Source organism: Gadus morhua, chromosome 15 (assembly GCF_902167405.1).
Source record: "Gadus morhua chromosome 15, gadMor3.0, whole genome shotgun sequence".
NCBI lineage: Eukaryota > Metazoa > Chordata > Actinopteri > Gadiformes > Gadidae > Gadus > Gadus morhua.
Window position 1 is genome coordinate 23,941,937 of NC_044062.1, and position 18,754 is coordinate 23,960,690.

At 43.5% G+C, this 18,754-nt stretch overlaps 1 protein-coding gene across 5 annotated transcripts in view; it reads left to right on the plus strand.

The window, feature by feature from the left end:
- The window catches only part of itsn1 (intersectin 1 (SH3 domain protein)), an 88,505-nt gene that overhangs the window by 67,062 nt on the left and 2,689 nt on the right, over positions 1–18,754 (plus strand). For 4 of the 5 annotated variants that reach the window (XM_030379666.1, XM_030379668.1, XM_030379667.1 and 1 more), the window contains 17 exons: positions 2,395–2,440; positions 2,553–2,674; positions 3,551–3,674; positions 4,372–4,566; positions 9,353–9,474; positions 9,766–9,872; positions 10,060–10,161; positions 10,368–10,449; positions 11,236–11,334; positions 14,601–14,684; positions 14,777–14,860; positions 16,113–16,244; positions 16,486–16,566; positions 16,697–16,818; positions 17,047–17,129; positions 18,197–18,280; positions 18,508–18,572. In XM_030379666.1, the coding sequence (XP_030235526.1) occupies positions 2,395–2,440; positions 2,553–2,674; positions 3,551–3,674; positions 4,372–4,566; positions 9,353–9,474; positions 9,766–9,872; positions 10,060–10,161; positions 10,368–10,449; positions 11,236–11,334; positions 14,601–14,684; positions 14,777–14,860; positions 16,113–16,244; positions 16,486–16,566; positions 16,697–16,818; positions 17,047–17,129; positions 18,197–18,280; positions 18,508–18,572 (1,734 nt within the window). Of the gene's footprint in view, positions 1–2,394; positions 2,441–2,552; positions 2,675–3,550; positions 3,675–4,371; positions 4,567–9,352; positions 9,475–9,765; positions 9,873–10,059; positions 10,162–10,367; positions 10,450–11,235; positions 11,335–14,600; positions 14,685–14,776; positions 14,861–15,392; positions 15,514–16,112; positions 16,245–16,485; positions 16,567–16,696; positions 16,819–17,046; positions 17,130–18,196; positions 18,281–18,507; positions 18,573–18,754 lie in introns of those variants that run through there. The other variant, XR_003979735.1, reaches the window with a different exon arrangement.

An 18,754-nucleotide genomic window follows, 5' to 3' on the forward strand; every position in this document is an offset into this window, starting at 1 on the left:
GGCGGAGGAGTTGAAGACCAAAAAAACGGCGGAAGAATAAAGAATAAAGATTTCAATATTTAGAGTGTGAATGCCTCAGCATTCTAATATGCTGAGGCAACTGAAAAGTTATGAAGAATAATATTTGAGCGCTGCATGCAGCACTCACCTAATTTATGCACAGAGAAGGATTCACCAATGTATTTTGTGATTTATATATAAATTAATCCCTTCTAACAAATACATTTCAATGCACACACAAATGAATATCGGTATGTATAAATGTAAAATAAATCCATAAACAAAAATAAGTTTCACAAACACATTTCTGATCCACACACAAATGTGTCTTGTTTCAAATAAATGTAATATAAATCCATTAATATATGAATCCACAAGATATTTGCAATTTTCATCAAAAATGTATTTGGATGTTGTTACATTTATATACAAACTTTTAAACTTGAATTTACAAGACGCTTTTCATTTGTGAACTATTTGCATTTGTGTTTGAACTGGTCTGTATTTATGTGTGGATTTTTGAGACTCCTGACATGACTGGATTCACAAATGCATTTTTTTCAACAAGGAACGCTCTGTAGCCAATCAGATTCCTCCCTCGTTTTCAGCCAATCACATGACTGCAGTCTCGACCTCTGTGCCTTCCGGTTCCCTCGGTCAAATGTCTATGGGAAATAACATGGGGTTTTTGAATGATGGTACATAACAATCTCTAGGTGGCGAAGAAGTAAAAGCTGCGTCACAATTTGAACTACACACTTTTTCCATCTGGTTACGACTGGGATTGTCGGTGCTGTTAAGTAGTAAACGATTATTAATTCTACTTTAACGGCACCGACAATCTAAAAGAGAGTTCCTTGTTGAAAAAAATGCTTTTATGAATCCAGCCACGTCAGGAGAGTCTCAAAAATCCACATATAAATAGAGACCAGGGGCCTCATTACAGAAACTTCCTAACTCTGAAATCCTATCCTATCTTGAGATAGGAAGGCATTTAGGGGTTTTGATATTACAGAAGGAGGTATCCTAACTTAACTTAGGAAGAAATCCTATCTTATCTTAAGATAGGAATTTAGCTATTACAGAACTATCCTAAATTAGGAGTTTCTTAAGTTAGGATCCCTAAGTTAGGTGGCCATACACCCTGTCCTAAATTCAAAATAACTGTCAATAACAGAAGAAAATGGTAGCGCCTTGCTAGTAGGTCTATATGACAATGAAGACGAGGAACATCAAAACAGAAATGTGATGGCTAAAAGGTTACCGAGGCCGCATAATGATTTGTTACATTTGTATTTTAATTTCATTTTATCGCCTGCAAAGACATTTAATTTTGAATTTGATGGAAGAATTACTTTACTACTTTATTACTACCTCTTCTTGTTCTCTGTATCAATACCCGCCATGTACTAGTGCTAGCTTGCCGTTATTAACAAAGGTCCTCAACAGTCTCTGTTAACATTAAAAGTAACTCATTCTATCAATCTCACGGACACTCGGAGTGCAGAAACAGACATAACCTGACGATTGCCGATCGAAAAATCGGAGAGGATAGGATTACCTAAATTAAGATAAAATAGAATGCCAAAAATAAGATGGGAAACTGCCAACAGGTTAGGGACTGCTTCTGTAATAGGAAATTAGGATTTTTCCTATCTTTGAGTCCCTAACTTAAATTACGATGAGAAGTTAGGATTTTTTCTGTAATGAGGCCCCAGTTCACACACAAATGCAAACAAGTTCAGAAATGAAAAGCGTCTTGTTAATTCAAGTTTAACAGTTTGTATATAAATGTAACAACATCCAAATATTTATGGTTTTATATTACATTTATTTAAAAAAAGACACATTTGTGTGTGGATCAGAAATATTTTTGTGAAACTTATTTTTGTTTATGGATTTATTTTACATTTATACACACCGATTTCCATTTGCGTGCATTGAAATGTATTTGTGAGAAGAGAGTAATTTATATATAAATCACAAAATACATTTGTGAATCCTTCTCTGTGCATTCATTATTAATGACACCATCCATGAAGATGATGCTTCTGCATGTCATTGAGTGGCCCCCTAAATGATAATCAGACTGTTGCCTTTTGTTCGCTGAATAATTAAAAAATATTAAAATATTGGCACTGCGTTTAAGAGTCATTGGTGGTGAACGAATGTTATAAGTTGTAAAATTACAGAGGGACATTCTGGCATAGTTTGGATGGCCTGATTAAAATTTCATATTATCTTTCCCACCCTGAAATTACAATGTCTGTGTGCGTGTGTTTAGATATATATATGGTATAGGTATAGATGTGTGTACTTCATTTGAAGTAAAACTGTGTTTATCCTTAATTTCTTTCAATAATTCTTCTGCTTTCTTCCAACCTTTCTCTCTAGTCGTTGGGTCCGGCAGGGAAAACTGGCAGTCTGGGCAAGAAGCCAGGTCAGCAGTCCATCAATCTGATGCTTGTGACCATAATTTATGATATCCTTGCGCATTTAAGTGATCAAAGTAATAATCCCTCCCTCCTCCTCTCCTCTTCTCCTCTACTCAGAGATCGCCCAAGTGATAGCTCCATACAGCGCTACCGGGGCTGAACAGCTGACCCTGGCCCCAGGACAGCTCATCCTGATCCGGAAGAAGAACCCAGGAGGCTGGTGGGAGGGAGAACTCCAGGTAAACATTCACATTTCAACTAGCTTGTTTCTTTAAATGACATGGATACATCTGTAGTAAATGCTGAACGATATGTATCATATATAATGGGATTAATAAAATCAGATCCCCTAGCAATTCTTATATATTCCAGAAATAAAAAATGCTGGCCAGCCTGTACCTATTTGTTCGAACAGTCGTACCATTGAAACTCCCAAAGCCCCTCCCACTCACTAGCCCAGCCCCTCCCACTCACGCCCCAAGTCCCTCCCACTCATGCCCCCCATCCCCTCCCACTCATGCCCCACATCCCCTCCCACTCACGACCCAGAGGGCTTCCCTCTCCCAACCCCCCCAGCCCTTCCCACTCATGCCCCTCCCACTCACGACCCCCCCCAGCATCCCACTCACAACACCCAGCCCCTCCCACCCACGCCCCCAGCCCCTCCCACTCACGACCCCCGGTCCCTTCCACTAACGCCTCTTTAGCCGAACTACGCTGGACTGCCATGCCCAGATGCACAGCCAGTCAGAGAACAGAACACTTCTCCTGAACTACTAACTACTAACTCAAGGCTGCACATTGAGATTCTTGAAAATGGACATGTAGGGCAGTGTTTCCAAATCTTTCAGATTTTGTGGAATACCTTCATTTATTTGTTTTTTGAATATCAGCGGTATTTATTGCCTGCAAGACATGATGAATAGATATCAACACAAAACATGGATGAGAACCATATTTGTTTCTGTTTTTATCAAAAAACACAAAAATATAGGTAGAAAGATAGAAATATGATACAAAATACATGTTTCTTTTGCAAATTCCATGTATTTCAATATTAAACCTTGTCAAAAGACTTAATTCAATTAACCATTCAATCTGGTGTGTTGCACCAGGCCCGGGGGAAGAAGCGCCAGATTGGTTGGTTTCCGGCCAATTATGTGAAGCTATTGAGCCCCAGCACCAGCAAGACCACGCCCACGGAACCCCTTCCACCCAAGTTGGCTCCCTCTCACTCAGGTAACCAGCACAGAACCGGCCTTCAACCCAAACAATGTCCCTCTTGTTGGGGAAAGCAGAATGCAAACAGCGCAACATCAATGTACCCAATCAGAAACAACCTATGTACGAACTCAGAAACAGACCCATCTATGTACCAAATCAGAAACAGCCCTATCCAATCAGAGACAACGCTCCCTGATTTGGGTCCCTTTTTCTTCAGTTTTAAGGGAATTGGTCTAATTCCCCTTGCTAACATAGTTGCTTAATTAGGATTTATTGGTTTCCAAACATCAGAAAGGTCAGTGTATACTAATCTCAGGCCGTCCTCTAACCAAGTGTTATTTAGTCCCAATATGAAGGTGAATAGTTATTTAACTGTATTGCTGGTAATATCAGTTCATTAGACTGTAGCGGGACAATAAGCAGAGTCCCTCCCTTTCTCTAGCTCTGTGTCAGTATCAGTTCATTAGACTGTAGAGGAGGACAATAAGCAGAGTTCCTCCCTGTCTCTAGCTCTGTGTCAGTATCAGTTCATTAGACTGTAGCGGGACAATAAGCAGAGTTCCTCCCTGTCTCTAGCTCTGTGTCAGTATGAGTTCATTAGACTATAGAGGAGGACAATAAGCTGAGTTCCTCCCTGTCTCTAGCTCTGTGTCAGTATGAGTTCATTAGACTATAGAGGAGGACAATAAGCTGAGTCCCTCCCTGTCTCTAGCTCTGTGTCAGGTGATCGGCATGTACGACTACGTGGCCCAAAACGACGACGAGCTGGCCTTCCTGAAGGGTCAGGTGATCACGGTGATCAGCAAGGATGACTGTGATTGGTGGAAGGGAGAGCTCAATGGGCGAGAGGGTCTCTTTCCTAGCAACTACGTCAAGCTGACCACGGATACCGACCCCAGCACTCAGTGTAAGTTCACAAGGGCACGCACATACACACACACACACACACACACACACACACACACTGCCACAAACACTGATTGAAATGTGTTGAGCTTGCACATTGTACACAGTGTGAGTGGATAGGAGTAGAACAGAGTCCAGGGACACACGGCACCATCTTGCTCTCTTCCTCTCTCGCTAGCTCTCTCTCAAACACACACACAACCCAGAGCCAGGTGTGGAGAGGCTGTCCCTCTCCTTTCCGTTGACCTTGTCCGGTGGGTGGCTGAACTTCACACTACCATGGACCTCTTTGAAAGCCTCCCAGTCATCCACCACCTCTGGGTGTGCGTGTGTGTTTGTTTGCATGTGTTTCTGTGTTTCCATGCATGCGTCCCTCCTGATCCTCCATGGACTTAGAGTCTGCAGGCGGCACCCGGGGCAGTTTGACTCTCATAGCTTCATCCTCATGGTCTCCATGTTCTAGACCTTCTTCCTCTCCCCCTTGTCCGGGTCTGCTCTGTACTAACATGATGCCAGCATGCCCAAACTACCACCACAAGAATGGAGAACGTGAGGCTCCTCTGATACTTGAGTCCTTTAACAGCAGAGATGGCTAGAAAGATGCATTTAAAGTCTGTCATTGTTCTATAATAAGCTGATGCTTATTACTATCTACATTTTATATATATTATTATCAGTAGATTCAGATGGAGACACAGAAATGTAAACTGAATTGAAATGTGATAATATTTAATCAAACTGCCTCATAATGGTTGTCTGTTGTAGACCCTATTTCTACGTTAGAGAACACCTCCACATTGCCTGTCTGGCTGCACGCCCTGCCCACCTAGCACCTGATTGGTTGTTGTGTTTTTTTTGTTTAGTTGTTTTTGTTGATGTTGTTGTTGTCGTCCTCTCTCTAGGATCATATCATTACCCAGAACCCCCCTCTCCTCCTCAAAGCCCTCAAAGAGACCCACTAGGCCACGCCCACTAGGCCACTCAACCAATGGGACAGCAGCAAGACATGACCATGATCACATGACCAGGAAATGGCGACTCTCCACCAATAGAAGTCAGACAGACAGACATTAAGACAGACAGACAGACTGTAATGTTAAAAGGCCAAAAACAGTGGACAGCAGTGTTCAACCGGAGGGGCCTGCTGCATCTCTCTTTCTGTCTCTCTGTCTCTCTCTCTGTCTCTCTTTCTCTCTGTCTCTGTCTGTCTGTTCCAGACTTTGTTCTTCTCTCCTCACCTCACCTGACCCCCTCACTGTTCAGCTCAGCTGATCCTCCTCCAGGTTTAAGATGAGAGAATAGAACAGGAAGGGGGAGGTTTTGTTTCAAAGGAAGCATTATTATTGAGCCCTTTCTTTGCAAATGGATAAATATTGGTTGTTCGACTGGACCACTGTATTCACCAAAAAACACACACATTCATGCACAGCCCAACGTACATCTAAATACACACGCTCGTACGTAGAGCCATCCCTATCCCAGCGTGGTAACGTGGATAGTGGGTCATTTTGTGGCTTTCAGAGTGATCCCTGCATAAAGAATCACTATCTTATGCCCCGCCCTCTCTCTAACCCCTGCTCTCATTGTTTCAACTGTATCATTTAGTGCGTCCCCCCCCTCCCACTCACCCAACAAACCCTTACTAACTCCACCCCTCCCACAGCATCACAGAAAGACCCACTATCTGCGAGAGGACGCATCTCAATGTCAAAGTGTATCCCCCCCTCCTCCTCTCTAGCTCCCTTGGACTCCTCCTCTCCTCCCTGCTGGTAGTTGTACTGTGGTGTACGCCCCCTCTCTCCTCTCCCCCCTGCTTTTGAGGATGGAGGAGAGGAGGCCAAGAGCTGACACAGAAGGAAGGGGAGGAGGACTTCACCTTGAGACGCGGCCCCCTCCCAGGCCGAGATGCTGTGCTCAGTCTGCTTCCGACAACAGTTAGCCGGTGCTAGCCAAGAGGAGATGGGTGCACAGAAATGGGAGACATCAGACAAGCTATAACTGCTTAGCATACCGGCTCTAAAACCCAAACACATATACATGCACACGGGTCACACAAACAAGAGTTAAGGTACAGAATGTAAATGGCTTTTTAAAGTGAATCAACACTTATCTTCCAAACCTCCCTGAATTGTGATCAAGTTGTAGTTGAATATTCACTCTGTGTTTTATGTTGTGTGGGTTGTTGTTTTCTTGTCTCATGTTCATTGTCATGTGGTTGCGCTGTCAGTGAATGCTGGCCACACTGTTCAGGGCTGGGGTCAGGACAGGATGGGGATGTAACACGCAGGCAGGGTTGGAACGATTTGTCAAAAGACCTTGTCTTGTGTTGAAATGCATTCAATGTTGAGTTTTAGCATTGGGAGAAATGGTTGCTTTCCTTTATTGTACGATATAACACGGTGTTTGTCATTCATGTAACGGTTGTGTTTAATCCCCCTTTTGTGTATTAACTTGTATGATGTTTTTTAATTGCAGAAATTTGCACAACCAGCCATTTTAATATCTTAAGTATATTTGATATCTGCCTTCAATCATATCAATGTTAAAAAATACGTTTTGCTAAGTGTTTAAGAAAGTACCTTGGCATATTATGTTTTCTTGTACATGAAAAGGTGGAAAAACCTTTACGTTGATGCCAAAGCACCACCAACGCTTGGCTTTTGGAAATCGCTCCAACCCTACTGGGAAGTTTATCTGGAATCACACAGACACACAGGACTGCATCGAGGTCAAACGAACAGATCCGTTGTGTGGCTGGACTGACTTAAGGCCAACTCACTGTCTGTTACTTTTACTTTATAATTGATTTTCAAAGGTGCTATTTATGGTCCTTCCATAAAAATTAAGTATTAAGGGTTAATTTGCCAATGTGAGGTAGTCTACTTCTACAGCACTGTTGCGGACAGCTTGTAATGCCCAACGTTTCCTCAAATGACCTAGCAGAATGCAGTCTATTTTCCAGAGCAAGACCTTTCTGACCACACTGATGGGACCAGTTGATATTGTTGTTTTACATGCACGTACTTACGACCCACCCATTCAGTTACAAAAATGCACACGCACACAGGCCGACGTTCATATGAATGTGACAGACAACAAAGTCCATCCTTAAGCCATATCTGGCCATTGTTTCCATGATAACACACAATGCCGGGGTGGTCCTCTCACAGGTCTGTGTGTCCCTCAACCACCCAAGTATTATAGTGTTGTCGTATATACCATTTGTTTATTGTGCTGTTTATTTTTTCTTTGATTTTATTAAATTGCAGTATTGTGATATAATTGTTAGCCATCATAAAAATAATATTAATGAATTACTATCATGAATATGCAGCTTTGTATAAGACTAGCAATAGAATATAATTATGAATAACCTGCTTGTATCACAGGGCTACTGTGTATTAGTGCTTGAAGATAAAGGTCTGATTGGATTATTAGTCAAAAGCAGAGGTTCTGAAACTAATTTAAAGTATAACCAAAGTCTAAAATCAAACTGTGGGGTAGCACCAACTTATTGCATTGCCAGCAAGTCTTGTAAGCTGTATGCTTCTTGAGATGGTAGCGATCACTGTGTGATCGCCTGTGTTAATGATTGTTTTGTTGCTCTGAATTGTATTCCACACAGTATCTGTCCATCTGTTGTTTCTCCAAATGTTCCCTGATTGAATGAACCGGACAAGGATTTGGTTTTCAAACAAAATCTCTAGACCAGCAGAATGCTACTGTTGGTTTGACCAGAGAACGGTGCGGAGAAAAGCAATGCTGCACAGCACCCTGTTACAGAGTCTACCAGGAGAGACCTGTTGGTCTCCCTGGCAGCTTACTGTCTTTTCTTTGTATGCATTGATCGTCATAATTCATTTTGGGGAAACTGATTGGTGTCAAGGTGCCACGATAAGAGAGAAGGCAATTGCCATGCTATTGAGGAAAAACTCCCATCAAAAGAATCGAAAAGATCTAACATTACTCCATTTCCTCTTGAAAGTGCTCTGTAATCTATAGTCTAGCTATTGAATTAAGGTTGATGCTTCATATCCATATTGGTTGTCACGCTAATAAAAAATACGTAAGTATGGAAGGAAAGATGAGGCAATATATATAATTAGTGCAAATGAATATACAATAGTAATGAACTGGATGAATGAGAGGAATGTACACAGTAAACTCATGATGGCTAGCTTTGATAGTTAAGATGTCAAGGTTTTATTGGTGGAAATTTGAGTGGCGCAGAGAATCTGATTGGTCCTGATAATTAAACACTCAGACATAATGAAGTCCACTGGCCTAATTACTCTCGCATGCAACCCACCACTTGTGTGTGTGTGTTTGTGTTTATAGTCTATCTGTCCATCTATCGAGGAAGTAAAGGGAAACGTGTGTGGAAATACATAAACTATGTTTAGTTAGTTTCTTGATGGGTGAATCTATAGTAGAGTCAGCCTAACCTGATTATGGCCTCCTTTCTCAAACAAAGATGCAGAGCAATGTTTGGAGCACAATGTTAGGATAGAGACTCCTTGACACCCACATAGACCAGCTATAAACACACAACACTGAGGATTGATCAGCTAGACACTTCTATCCCATCGACCGCATGGGTTACTCCCACAGGCCTGGCTGCATGGCTGTGTTGTTCCTGTGTGTTCTGCCTTCAGGTATGTAGCTGTGTGTTAAAGTACTTGATCCTGGGGGTCAACTCATTTCATTGTGAACTTGGGGAGGTTTGGGGTGTTGTAAAGCCCTTTGATTGACAGCAGTGCTGGCCTATTGTGTGGCTCTATATCCAGGGTGCGCTGACCTCCACCTGCTGGACATGCTGAGCCCCATGGAGAGGAAGCGGCAGGGCTACACACATGAACTCATTGTCACAGAGGAGAACTACGTCAACGATCTGCAGCTCGTCACAGAGGTACACGCTCCTGGTTAATTTCACCACCAACTCCACCCTTCCATGCTTCCCCCACATCTGGGAAGCAGGTCTGAGATTTAAGAGGGAACATGTGTAAGGCTCTGACCTCAACACAGTAAATTATCATAATGTCATTGATTAGTTTCACTTGATTTGTTTATTTGTGTGGGTACTTAAGAAAAGTAAAAGTAGTTTGTTGATATAGAAGACATGTCCAGCTCCCCTGCCCCGAGAAGAGCATTACCTAAAAGACGTGTGTGTGTGTGTGTGTGTGTGTGTGTGTGTGTGTAGATCTTCCAGAAGCCTCTGTTAGAGTGTGAGCTGGTGACGGAAAAGGAGGTGGCCATGATCTTTGTCAATTGGAAGGAACTCATTATGTGCAACATCAAGCTGCTGAAGTAAAACACACACACACACACACACACACACACACACACACACACACACACACACACACACACACAGATATACAGACAGACATGATCATCTAAGTAGAGGTAGAGATAAAACACTCATTACATAGAACACATAAACTCTATTCTACTGTCCAATCAAGCTTCTTTGTATCCTCCCCCCAAAAAAAAGAGCTCTGAGAGTTAGGAAGAAGATGTCAGGTGACCGAATGCCGGTGAAGATGATTGGTGACATCCTGACCAATCAGCTGCCTCACATGCAGCCATACATCAGGTTCTGTTCAGTCATTTGTATTAGCATGTTCCCTCATGGGGGAAAAAACAGATTTCCTAATCATTATAAAAAATGACATTTTTAGATTTTAGTGCTTCATAACTCAAGAGAAGACAGACTTTTTAAGAATGTTTTACTCAAGTGAATTGTCTATGCTGGGTATAAATATAACATATTAGGAGCTATAATTCTGTGTTTTTATGAAGGTTTTGTTCGTGTCAACTTAACGGAGCTACGCTGATACAGCAGAAAACTGATGACAACCCAGAAGTCAAAGACTTCCTTAAGGTCTGTACAGAACACATGAAAACACTTCCACAACCATGAGTCCAAGTATCGAATCTAATAATTATTACACTAAATTAAGTAAAACAGCTAGTGCCCAAAAATTCATATAATCCAGGTAATGTAGATTTAAAGATCTCGTATAATGCTTTTTAGGGGTTAATAATTGCATTTGGGGGTTCTACTAGAATAGCGTTACATGCCTTTATCTTAAAAAATACCCCTCATTTTTCTCACAATGATCATCAAAAACATTCAGTTTTGTATCATGTCGCTTTAAGGCCCTTGTCGGCTGTTGTGATTGGTCGAACGCTTTGCGCGTGTGTCAGCAAGTTCACATCCCCCAGAAGTTGTAAACGTTGCAGGTAGCCGAGAAGCGCTACTTCTGCACTTCAGCACCGCCCACGTCACAATATTACAGAAGTAAAGTTTGTGGGCAAACAAGCTGTTTCACGCACCTATTGAGGGTTGTTCTCGGTGGGCACGATTACTCCCCCTGGCTCGTACTTAGATTTTTATAGTTAGCAGACGTAAACTATGTATACATATTTCATATAACTGTCTAAAGCAAAGGGGAAAGTTGAGAAAGCATGATATCACCCCTTTAAACTCTTCTTTCAATATTGAACTGATTATGACATGAATCTAGATGTTTAGATTAGAGAAACCAACAAATGAAACCAGGACAATTGAATGAAGTTGTGTAACCAAGGAGCAGGTTGAGGTCAACTGTGCTCGTGTATAATGTCTCTCTCTCTCTCTCTCTTGTTGTCTCTCTGTCATGAGCAGCGGTTAGCCATGGACCCACGCTGTAAAGGAATGCCTCTGTCCAGCTTCCTCCTCAAACCCATGCAGAGAGTCACCCGCTATCCACTCATCATCAAGAATGTAAGGATTACACAAAGGATGAGCAACGCATCAGGACACAGTAATGTCCCCTTAGATGGAGAATGAGAACTAGTGATAACTCAAGTCCCCTTAGGTGGAGACTGATAAGTAGTGATAAGTAAAGTCCCCTCAGATGGACACTGATAACTATTGATAAGTAAATTCCCTTTAGATGGAGCCTGATAACTAGGGTACTGTAGATCACATGATCAGGTACCCTGGAATCATTTGATTTGATATTTGAGCTTACTGAGTCAGGGTTAAAGGTCCCATGACATACTATTTTATGTATTCTTTAATATAGGTATTAGTGGGCAACTAACACAGTATTCAAAGACGTTCCCGAAATTCAGCCGTGGTGCAGAGTTACAGCCACTCCGAGCCAGTCGCATATTGAGCTTCCCCCAAATGCGCTATTTTGGTGTCTGTAGCTATAATGCAAATGAGGAGGAGCGAGGCGGGTCAAGGAGGAGGGTGGGGGTGTGGCCCTGAGCAGCTTGCAGCCACGGTACCATGCGCTCTGTTTACAGTGGATGTATCGCAATGGCGAGGCACACACAGCCTTTAGCCGTGTTCTGTAAATATTCTAGAACACACGGGAGTCCTGGAGCTCTATATCTAAATATTAGCATATAGCCTACATAGATATCTATATCATATAATATATATTATCACGGCCAAAAGCTGTGTGAGCCGATATTATGAATCTCAAACGACCGCGTTGGGTTCTCCGACGTTCCTGGTGCTTCCACGTCCACATCAATGTGAAGTAGACTGAACCGCGACAAGGAGGAGAAAGGGATTGTTGCCGGGCAGCGCTTAGGCACCTCCGCCTCCGGCGGTGGTCCCTCGGCAGCGGGAAGCGGGGCTCAAGCGGGAGACATTTGCCGCCATAATCCCTTTCTCCTCCATGTCATGGTTCATGTTCTTGAGGGAGTCAAAGCCAAAGTTCCTTCCCCCCAATTCATTCTCAACCTTGGCTGAAATAACCCCCACTACGAGTCTCGTTGTAGAAATACCAGAGAAGAGAGTCCGACGTGTTATGCGCCATAACACCAAAAGCAGAACGGTTATCCAAATAACAAGAAAGTGTACAACACTTGCGTTACAGTCCTGTATGATATATAATATCATATAATACATAGATATCTATATCATATAATACATATTATCACGGCCAAAAGCTCTGTGCACCTCCAGACGATATTATGAATCACAACCGACTTTGTCGGGTTCTGCGATGTCTCTGGTTCTTCCACTTTCACATCAATCTGAAGTAGACTGAACCACGCGCTGCCTGCTGCCGGCTGCCCGCTGCCGGGCGGTGGTGCTTCGCGGCGATGGTGCCTCGCGGCAACCGGCGGCATGTCGCAGTTCATGTACTTCAGCGAGTCAAAGCCAAAGTTCCTTTCCCCCAATTCCTTCTCAACCATGGCTCAGATAACCCCCACTACAGTCTCGTTGTGGAAATACAAGGGACATCAAAGAACCGACAAGAAACACTTGCGTTACAGTGTGTGTATTCACACACACACATGTGGCGCTCGCACGGTCGTGTATCATTGGCGGGCCAACGTCTCTCGGCGGGCCAGGCAGAGTAAGGGGAGGAGCTTAGATGCTTTGTGACGACATACCTAAAGACATTCCAAATCAGCGTGCTTGAGCCTCCGTTTTTTCAAAGGTGAGCAGAACAGCTAGTGCTCTAGTGTTTTAGCCACTGGGGGACCATAGGCAGGCTAGGGGAACTCATATTTATGTTAGAAAACCTCAAAGTGAGATTTTCATGTCATGGGACCTTTAAGGTTAATCAGGTTGCAAAAGAAGTTCTTTACACATGGTCACACAACTTAACCATGGTCAGAATATGTATTCAGGGATGCAAACTTGTCACCTTTCGGCGAAATTCGCCGTTTTTGTTCCGAAAAAGGTCATTTGTGTGATTCATGGAGATCTGCAATAAAAATATTTCGGGGGGGGCGTCCAAGTAATCGGCGAACGCAAGCTGTCATCAATATTTATTCCAAGCTTGTTCGTTTGGCCAACCCGTGTAATCATTTCATCTTCGGGTCTGTAGCTGCCTTGATGCCGTACTAGACAGGAGTGACGTTGGTACGCTTCAAAAACGTCAGGCTTTCTAACGTAGGCTAACGTGCTAATGAGAACATTTGTTTGACCGGTTGCCGGTTATATCCGTGTGGTTAATTTGTAGTTGCGGTGTTGTCAGCTTACTGTTACATTAAACTGCAATCAGAAAATGCGGTTATATGCTATAGACCCTATAGTGTCTGTGGTGTAAAGGGTGCTGGGACGAATTAAAAAATATAAATACACTTTATGTTGAAACTATAGACCGTCCCGATTCCCATTGAAACGAATGGCGCGGTGATTATTCTTCAAAACGAGATCTGTTAAATTGTGAAAAATAAATCAAACTGTAATCAGACAACACGGTTATATGCTATAGACCCTAGAGTATCTGTGGTATAAAGGCTGAGACTAATTTCGAATTATAAATATGTACAATCCATAACGTTAGCTCTCTGGCTCATAGCTCAGCGGACTAGAATACCTCCTAGAATCATTGCCTGTTGGCCGGAAACGGAAATGGGGGCTGTTTACGTTTGGTTGTAGTCTTTTCGCTCGGTTCTCCGACTCAACAGTAGGGCTTGAACCGAGCGAAAAGACTACAACCAAATTTGAACTACAACGAAACTAGTTCCCTTTCCGCTTCCGGCCAACGAGCAATGAGTCTTCCAACAGAAATCAATGGGATTTACAAAATGCGCTAAATGTACAATAAAACACGATAGAAACTGTATTTCGCTACGATGCTTGATTCAACCACTCTATTTCATCCTAGACAAATCACGAAGTGGGCTCGATGTTCAAAATACCGAAAAAAAATAATAGCTCACAGCAACATATTGAAAAAAAGAACTATGAACTAGTTCATTTTTTGGATCTGTGAACTTAGTTCAAATCTTTGAATTATGAACGCTGAACTGAACTAGTTCATTTTAAAATTTGTGAACTGAACTTTGAACTAGTTCACGTAGAAAGTGAACTATCCCAACACTGTGTGTGTGTGTGTGTGTGTGTGTGTATATATATATATATATATATATATATATATATATATATATATTCCGTGAGGGGGTTTGGGTCCTTGTCACCTTTTTCATCCCTGATGAGTTTGCACCCCTGTGTATTGGTTGTGTTTTAATCTGGTGTCCTTCCCTCTATGTGTTCCTCTTGGTGTCATGCAGATCTTAGAGAACACGCCAGAACCTCATCCTGACCACAGCCACCTGAAGGCTGCTCTAGAGAAAGCAGAGGAGCTCTGCTCACAGGTGTGCATGCACACACACACACACACACACACACTCTTAACAGTTGTAAGTAAGCTGTGTTTATATACCAGCTCCTGTGTGTGTGCTTTAAGGTGAATGAAGGAGTACGAGAGAAGGAAAACTCTGACCGACTGGAATGGATTCAGGCTCATGTCCAGTGTGAGGGCCTTTCTGAGGTAACAAACACACACGGCTGCATGCCAATGTAGAGTCAGAAGTAGGAACTAGCTAATGATTTTGTGATTGAGCAACTCATCGAGTTGCTCAACCACAGCACATTTAGTTTTCAGCTCTCTGTGCCGTATACTGCATCTTATTGATTAAGTTTAACTTGCCTTGTAGCTGATTTAAAAAAATATATATTGCAAAATTTTCTTATCATTTATTTATGTAGCTGTTTTTGACTCCTAAAGCTAGAGTAGGCAGTAGGAGTGACTAAGCAGAGGAAGCTAAAGTGGTTTCTGTACTTCATTCCACCCTAAAACATCTAGCCCCTCCCTTCAGGCCTCCCCCAAACCCACACCTAGTTTGAGCCAGGTCACTCACTTTGCACCTCTTTTAGCTTTTTTTGTCACCGCATTTGATTTATTTGTTGGTATTGCGGGCGCCTGGTCTGTGAGGTACAACAGTGGGATCACCAATTAGAACTGAAACAGGCAGAAGCGGGGTTTGCGATGAAATCAACTCATGTCATTTATTAATAAAAAGGTGCCGGGGAAAAAGGGAGGGGGCAAAAGGCAACTCAAATCTTCACCGGGTCGGCGGCTGTCGTCAGGGTGCCTCTTCCTGGGGTGGGGCCAAAGAGAGAGAGAGCGAGAGATTGACCAAGGTTAGTGGGGTCTGTGGTCCCTGCCACTGACCTCTTCGCCCTAGCTCGGCTTGGGTTTCCTCTTGGAGTCTTTGGGGTTCCTCTTCAGCTGCAGGCCTTCTCTCGGGTTTCTGCATGACACAATTCACACAACGATAAAACAGTGCTTCGGTCCACTTGGACGTTATTTCATTAATGCGGTTTGGATTGATCAAGAGGGTTGGCCACAGGCCTCTTACCATGAGACTGGCCTAACGTGTCTCTGGTCTCCACGCGCTCCTCCAGCCAGTCTGTCTTCAGCTTGTTCTGGTGGAGTTAAAAGGCCTCCTGATTGCAGGGCTAACTCAGCACACCTATGAGCGGTTAGCTGAGACACCTGAGTGGGGCGGGGTCTCTATGACACAGCTTTTAGAGAAGTACCTCCCATCCAACACCACACCCCTTGGCTGCCTTTGCCTGCCTTTGTGGCCACCACGTGGCCATGTGGCGGCTGGGCCACCAAAGTATTGATTGCTATTTTTGATTGAGTGCTGTCGGGATGTAAAGAAAAGGTAAACAAATATGACAACAATTCCTTCCTACACCATCTTTAAGTTTTGTGGTCTAAATGTTTCCTTCAGCAACTGGTGTTCAACTCGGTGACCAACTGTCTGGGGCCACGGAAGTTCCTCCACAGCGGGAAACTCTTCAAAGCCAAGAGCAGCAAGGAGCTCTACGGCTTCCTGTTTAACGATTTCCTGCTCCTCACACAAGTAAGTACTGTTGGTATCGATCTGAGAACAAAAAAAGGTTCCCATAGCAAAAACAATAGCTGTTTAGGAGATAGTCGATAACTGTTTCACATTGTGATTGATCATAGTATTAAATTCTCTCTCTCTGTCTCTGTCTCTGTCTCTCTCTCTCTCTCTCTCTCTCTCTCTCTCTCTCTCTCTCTCTCTCTCTCTCTCTCTCTCTCTCTCTCTCTCTCTCTCTCTCTCTCTCTCTCTCTCTCAGGTGACCAAACCTCTGGGTTTTTCAGCCTCAGACAAGGTTTTCTCCTCCAAAACACACCTGCAGTACCGCATGTACAAGACCGTGAGTACACACTTGCACAAACACACACACCAAAAACCGGTAAGGTAACAGGATATGGTAAGATTTGTGTGTTAACATATTCCCATGCACATACATGTAACACAAACACAATAATAATGTGTGTTTCCAGCCAATCTTCTTGAACGAGGTTCTGGTGAAGCTGCCCACCGATCCTTCTGGAGACGAGCCTCTCTTCCACATCTCTCACATCGACCGAGTCTACACGCTGAGGGCCGAGAGCATCAACGAGAGGTCAGGATTTAATACATGTATATCTACACCCCCTCACACAGAGTCCACATGCATAAAAAAACACAATTTACTTTAAGAGCATTTGGCAAGCAAATTATCCAATAATCTAGAACCGTCTATTTCATACAAGATGGGCTTTCCATATCCTTTAAAGTGTGTGTGTGTGTGTGTGTGTGTGTGTGTGTGTGTGTGTGTGTGTGTGTGTGTGTGTGTGTGTGTGAGATGCAGGACGGCGTGGGTTCAGAAGATCAAAGCGGCATCTGAGTTGTTTATCGAGACGGAGAAGAAGAAGAGAGAGAAGGCATATCTAGGTACCCTCCTCCTCCTCCTTCTATTCCTCCTCCTCGCCTGTCCTCCTCCTCCCTCGCCTCCTGCTCCTTTTCCATCTCCTCAACTCTCCCTCTCTTCCGCCCTCTCGTTCTTCCTCCCCTCCGCCCTCTCGCCCACTCTCTCATCCTCCCTCTCATGCTTCTCTCTTCTCCTGCTCCTCCTCCCTCTCATGCGTCTCCTCCACCCTCTCCTCCTGCTCCTCCTCCCTCTCCTCCTGTTCCTCCTGCCTCTCCTCCTCCCTCTCCTCTCCCCCTCCCTCTCCTTCTCCTTCTACTCCCTCTCCGTCTCCTCCCTCTCCTTCCTCTCCACTTCCCTCTCATGGCTCTCCTCCCTCTCCTGCCTCTCCTCCTCCCTCTCCTCTCCTCTTCCCTCTCCTTCTCCTTCTACTCCCTCTCTGTCTCCTCCCTCTCCTTCCTCTCCACTTCCCTCTCATGGCTCTCCTCCTCCCTCTCCTGCCTCTCTTCCTCCCTCTCCTGCCTCTCCTCCCTCTGCTGTCCCTCTTTCTCCATCTCATCCTCCCACTCCTCCTTCTCCTGCCTCTTCTCCCTCTCCTGTCCATCTTTCTCCCTCTTCTCCTCCCTCTCCTGCCCCTCATCCTCCCTCTCCTGCCTCTCCTCCTCCCCTCCTTCCTCTCTTCCTACCTAAGTGACAACGTTCTCTTGTTGAGAGTCTTATGGGTATTATTCACTTATTCTGCAGCCATCTTTGTGGCATCTTGGTACAAAACGCTAGCTTGGTCAAGCAAGCAAAATGAGGACAAACAAAAGTATGTTTGGAAAAAATAATTCATCAACTAAATATATTTACAAAAAAAACATAACCAACTCAAACAGTTTTGTCTGACAAAACAAATGAACATTTACTAAAATGAATTAGAAAATGACTTTTTTTCCTGTTTGTCTTTTGTGTATGGTTGTTCAAAACTATGATAACCTTTGAACCATGATGACCGCTAGGTGTATAACATGCTGATAAGATGTTGTTTTTTGCAACCTCCAGAACTCACACTCATATAAACATTCTTTGTGTGTCTCTCTCTGTATCTCAGTGCGCTCTCAGCGAGCTACGGGGATCGGCAGACTAATGGTCAACATCGTGGAGGGAATCGAACTCAAACCCTGCCGCTCGCATGGTATACATACACACACAGATAGACAGACAGACGGTTGCTTCTTCTGATTGAAAACCTTCAAAATTAATGAATCTCACAAATGAAGGAAGATAACGTAAGATAAAGCAATCTTGGGAGTAGTGCATGTCTGAATAACAGCTGTCCCCTCGAAAGAACAGGTTCATAACCCCTGTGTCCGTCTGTCTGACTCGTCATGTATTTTGCTGTTAACTGTGTTGTGTGTGCAGGCAAGAGTAATCCATACTGCGAGGTCACCATGGGGTCCCAGTGCCATATCACTAAGACGTTACAGGTATTAACGTCTCACATATCGCCCTTATGTTCTTTGTTTCACTCTACAGCATGGTCTGTTCAAGAGAAACTAAATAGTAAAACATGTAGTGATGCAAGCAGAATCTTCTCTGTTGAAAAAAAACTGTAAACGGTTGAGCTATGAGTATGGTTGGATTTTAGGCCCGGATGAAATCCATGGTC